The following is a 5,987-nucleotide window of genomic DNA, read 5'->3' on the forward strand; positions in this document are numbered from 1 at the left end:
TTTTTAGTTCCCTCATTGGATGTGGTCTGATTGTTAAAAGTAAAAACAGTGGAACAATTTGAAAACATTAAGCATAATACTAGAATAAATCAAACACTCCAGGGCTTGAAACTTTTTTATTCATTAGCAAATCTTTTACAGTTTGTTTAGCAGTTACTTGCAAAAATGTTATCTTCTTAACAAAAGAAGAGTGAGGCAAATGATTTATGAGTTGTTTCTCTTTAGAAGATATAAATAGTCAGTGAATGTGAATCATCATGTTTTTCATTTTTTAATAAACTGTCAAATTTTAGATGTATGTTTAACCTTTTTAATGATTTATCTTTCACAATATGAAATGATAAAAAAAGATATAATAAAGAATATGAAACACTGCTTGAATGCACTGTTTTTAATTAATATTTTAAAATTGGGGAATCTCACTGAAAGATGCATGAAATTGATGTTCATCAAGTCACTGGAAAAGACATATTGATTGAGTATTGCATTGTAGTTGCACTTATAGCCACCCCCTTTTTAAAATAATTTTGACAGTTAAACTTGTCTTAATATTCATAATGACACCTAGATTATCAGTTGGCAAAAAATATCAGTGCCTCTTCATGGTCTATGGCTAAACGCTAGAATTCACTGACTTGTATGTGTCTGATTAAAACTTTTACATGCACAAAAACAACCAAGTTAAAATAAAGGGGTCAGCCATACAAATATGTGATATAAAAAAGAAATAGCTAAGTGATATAAAGGGCAAACCTTAAAGATTTAATGTGAAAGTGTGAAAGTCAAACTAGGGAAACTTGGCCTTCTTTATACATTCATGTTACTATTTGTTCCAGTTGTAATAACAAGGATTTGCACTTTTATATAACATGTTTTTTTTTGTGTATGCCACAAACTCTACGTGGCTGAACCATGTTATTCTGTTTTGGCTGTTTATGTACATGTAAAATGTTTTGATCACAACCACTACTTTTTTGTTTAGACAAGCACTATCACTTCTGTTACTTAAGTGTTAGGTAAATGTAAAGTTTGCACTTCATGAAACAGTTGTTTATATATCTAGGTATTTTACACATGGAAACTACTAGTTTTTGTTCATTTTATGAGTTTTATTAGGCAACTGTAATCATTGTTATGTATGTTTAGAAAGGTTAAATTATTTCCATAAAAAATTATCAAATTTTTGTATTACATGTGTTGTTTATTTAGTAAAAAGTTTTTTTTATAATAAATGATCTTTATTGTTATCTTGATTGAAACTTGACTCATTCTGGAAAAGAAAAATAAGATAAACAATAAAAACAGCAATATTGTGTACCACTTTTAATGGTTACTTGCTTTATTCTATAAGATGTAATATGTTTTAATATGACATATTATTTCAAAATTAACTAGAAAAAATGAGATTCCATTTACGTGGCATTCAAATCCTAGCTATCTGGAAGCTACCAACACATGTTCATTGTGTTATTCTCTGCCTTTACCTAGACCCTAAAGTCATCAGTTTTAACCTAGTGGCTGTTTGGAGAAATATTCATATTAAATTACCAAAAAAAATTAACATATGTGCTACAGTTGTCGAACCCTAGTTCAGATAAATATATATCAATGGAATTTTGTTTTGTATGGTCCTCTTTTTGGTTACTGTATGTTTTGCCTCTTCACCAAGGGAAAGTAGAACAATTATTTTAACACTTTTTAACTACTTATCAATCATTTTAACACTTTTTAACTACTTATTTCTCTATCTAAAATGCATATGAAGCTGTTGCTTTCAATGTAATGTAAGTTTGTTTAAATGTGCTCAAAAACATAATAATAGTGACATTCAAACATTTAGAGCAGCTGTGGCAATACCTCTGATTTGGCCAAAAGTTCGGTCCCGTAAATATTGGATCATGTCAGTGTTATTCTATCCTTCTAACTTGGCTGGTGTCACTACAGTTCCTGTTGATATAACTTATGTGTGAAACAAAATAGATTTGGGTTAGTGATAGAACATAAATATGTATGTGTTCATAATAAACATGCAAACTATGAAGTTATTAACATCAACTACAACTTCGTTTTGTAATTGTTATTGTTTGGTTGTGGTTGTTTTTTTTAGGTAAAAACTGCTAATTTCCCAACTAATATCAGAAAGGTAGATTGGAAAATTACTATAGATTCATTCAGGAAATAAGGAGAACGATCCTGATGAGATAACTGAGTCAAATAGAGACACTGAACAAAGTTGGTAAAAATGAAAACAATCTTTATTAGTAAACAAACAAAAGAAAATGCAGTGTACATACTTGCACATATGAAAAGATACTACAGTGTCAATCCTTTTAAACCAAATGCTGTATATTACTGCAGTATTCTTTTGGGCAGAATAAACACCACTGACTATAGAGAACAAAGAAATGTAGCAACTAGAACATACACTAAATAACCAGTAACTTTTTTTATATTTCTATATCACAAAACAAGTAGAAAATATATGATGTGCCTGCATATTGCAGGGTCACTACCATGATCACATTCAAATTGGGTGTCACATTATGGGTTAAGCACCCAAAACTTGCCCCCACTATTATTGTTCTTTAGTTGCTTAGATTAATACTGTTTTTACCTGCAAATTGGAAATTAATTGAAAAAAATTGGAACATACTCAGTTAGCTTCCTTCAATTTTGTATTGTTTTCAGATGTTCTATAATTAGTACATATTTTTTGTTTTGCTTTTGTCAAGCGTTATTTTAATGTATTTGTTATAGATTAGAATAGATTAGTTATAATTTTGCATAAACATAGATTTAGTGTTCTTCCATTTTTGTTGATTGTAACAATTACATGAGGGCCAATAAAGGATCCAGGAAAAAGGTTAAAAACTTGAGAAGAATATTTTAAGCATGGATAAAGCTTGAAAGTTTCTAATATATAGTTTTAGACTATGTTATGAGTACATAAACATATCTGTTATACATACGTTGAACTATACAGATTTTATTTTCAGCATCTACTGTATCTCTGAGATGGATTACAGAGGAAACACCTACTAATAAATTGGTTGTCAGTGAAGAACCACCATTAAGGTATTTTAATAAGTTTGAAGAATATTTTGAAATTAATAACTTATGTCTGCAGCTGTAAAACTGATGTAAGTAGTTTGCTGTTTTCACTAGAATACTTTTATTAATTTTTTTTCATTTGAAAATAGATTTTGGGTTTGATAACAACTTATAATAACTTGGAAACTTATGATAGTTCTCACAATTAGTGTAGAAAGTAAACCAGAGGAAGGAATTTATATCAATACCACCTCTAAACTTGGAAAGTAGGTATGGAGAAAAGTGTATTTAACAAACAAATCTTTTTCTGAAATTAATAGTGTTTGAGTTATACATACAAGTAAAAGGTAATTTTAGTAAACATTACTTTCCAAACTCTTGATTGCCATGAAATGTTTAGAGGGTTCTTGGGTTTGTCCCAGTTCTGATAGTTTATTGAAAGTAATTACACTAATATGAAGAAGCTGGCCATTAGGAGTGACATTCTAGAAAATATTATTAGTATGAAGAAGCTGGCCATTAGGAGTGACATTCTAGAAATTCTTATGCCAATATTACTAATATGAAGAAGCTGGCCATTAGGAGTGACATTCTAGAAAATATTAGTATGGAGAAGCTGGCCATTAGGAGTGACATTCTAGAAATTCTTATGCCAAATTACTAATATGAAGAATTTGGCCATTAGGAGTGACATTCTAGAAAATTTTATACCACTAATACTAATATGAAGAAGCTGGCCATTAGGAGTGACATTCTAGATATTTTTATGCCAATATTACTAATATGAAGAATCTGGCCATTAGGAGTGACATTCTAGAAAATATAATTAATATGAAGAAGCTGGCCATTAGGAGTGACATTGTAAAAAGTTTTATGCCAATATTTAGTAGATCTGTATCATAAATAATGCACATGCACACCATCTCCATGAACTGAATGAAATAAGTCAAGTATTTTTTTCGTAATGTAGAGGTTTGAAATTTGGCTCATTCCCATTGCCATATTAGCATATATTTTTTTCCCCCAGTTTCAGGACATATAGGAAATCAAGTGAAAATTCAAAATGCAGTGTTGAAAAAAAAATATATAACTGTGTTTCACAAAATTTAAATATACAGTTTTTTTATGTTTCTGTTATTGTTAATTTCAGTATTAGTGGTGTTAATATAATTTTTTCTCAATTTCGTCGGTTATGATAATGAAATTTCCAGTTGGGAGTGGCCCAGGCCTCATTCCAAGATGGGTTGGAAAATCCATGTGAATGCTACAAGTGGCATGGAGATATTTTCTAGTTATTATAAAGCACCGATGAGCTTCATAATATGAGTACTCACAAATCCATGTAAATGCTACAAGTGGCATGGAGATATTTTCTAGTTATTATAAAGCACCGATGAGCTTCATAATATGAGTACTCACAAATCCATGTAAATGCTACAAGTTGCATGGAGATATTTTCTAGTTATTATAAAGCACCGATGAGCTTCCTAATATGAGTACACACTTGATCATATTTTAAACCTAAATTTATATTTGTAAAACAATAAAAGTGGATATACACATGAATATATATTTTTTTATTTGTAGCAGAGAAATATTCACTGGTTATTTAAATTTGTCTTGTACATTGTGATATTATTACAATGTATCATTCTATAAATAGTTTTATACATTGAATGGGATTTAGGCTTTCAAGTATTCTTCTGAAGCTATTCATTTAGCAGAAACTCATACAGCTATTTCACAGAAGGGCTAATGAAATAGTCTTTTGAATTATTATGTAACTTGAAATAGCTAATTTCAACCAAAGGGGTTTCAGACAGTGAAAAGTTATGTGAGGGGCACTTCAAGCTCAAGCCCACCACTACTTATAAATTACAAGACTATGAGGTTTTTTAAATGCATAATATGCATAATGTGTTTCCAGTGTAGATTGTACCTCGATTTCATTTTTTAGTTGTTTTCTGGTGTTTTGTCTTAACCCTATGTGTGTGTGTGGTATTTTCAGGTATAACTGATTTCTCGATAAGTATCTATTAGGTAAACCTGCATATAGCAGTAGCTTATATCAAGAAATAATGGGATGGTTTTGTAATAGGTAACTTAACTGAGTTTCTTTAAGTGTAAAGTAAGGAGTCTGGACAAATATGAATAAAACAAAATTTTTATTGCAACATATAAATTAAACACTGTGTATGTGCCCCTATGGAGACAAAATGACAATCCTTTCTACTAATCTGTGTTTAGCTCCACAGCTTTCTTTTCTTCAGGATTTATCTCCATAGAACTAAACATGTTCTGGAAAAATGTTTTCAATTTTTTTACTTGATTTCCTAGCAGAAATTGGCTAAAGAAAACATGCCTGAATTCAACAGGTAAACTTGCTTTCTTTGTCCAGTCAACAGCATTACTTCATGACCTTTGTTCCTTCAATTCATTGGTTGACTGTTACATCCAGTCAATTTAATAATTGGCTATCAAAGAATATTACAGCGTCAGTCCTTTTAACCCAGCTGTTATGTAGTACTGTGCAAAAGTGTGAGTACAAAGTCAAAAATTACATTTCAGGCTACTTTGAAAGAAACAATGGAAGGTAAATCACAAGTCAAGCATCAAAATGTTATTGATCTTCATATTTAGTACAGCAGAAATTCAGTGGAAGTGCTTTAGTTCAGCAAACAGTTAATATTTTAATATGTGTCCTCCTTTTGCTTTAATAACTGCAGACATTCTTTCAGGCATTGTTGCAACATATTTAATCAAAGTGTCATTTGGGATTTTACTCCAAATGTCTCCAAATATATTCCCATAAAGTTTCTTTGGAAGTAACTTTTGATTTATAATGGCTGGAGACGGCTTGAATGGGTAATGAAGAAAAACTTTAATATAACAGCAAATGTACAACGTTTTGTCATCATCAGGTACAAAACCTTGTC

General features: G+C 30.3%; 1 protein-coding gene across 8 annotated transcripts in view; it reads left to right on the forward strand.

The window, feature by feature from the left end:
• Positions 1–5,987, forward strand: part of LOC106461176 — a 72,133-nt gene that overhangs the window by 22,926 nt on the left and 43,220 nt on the right. For all 8 annotated transcript variants that reach the window (XM_022388040.1, XM_022388042.1, XM_022388038.1 and 5 more), the window contains exon 8: positions 2,997–3,075. In XM_022388040.1, coding sequence (XP_022243748.1) covers positions 2,997–3,075 — 79 coding nt within the window. The remainder of the gene's footprint in view (positions 1–2,996; positions 3,076–5,987) is intronic.

The sequence above is a fragment of the Limulus polyphemus genome, unplaced genomic scaffold (genome assembly GCF_000517525.1).
Source record: "Limulus polyphemus unplaced genomic scaffold, Limulus_polyphemus-2.1.2 Scaffold909, whole genome shotgun sequence".
Taxonomy (NCBI): domain Eukaryota; kingdom Metazoa; phylum Arthropoda; class Merostomata; order Xiphosura; family Limulidae; genus Limulus; species Limulus polyphemus.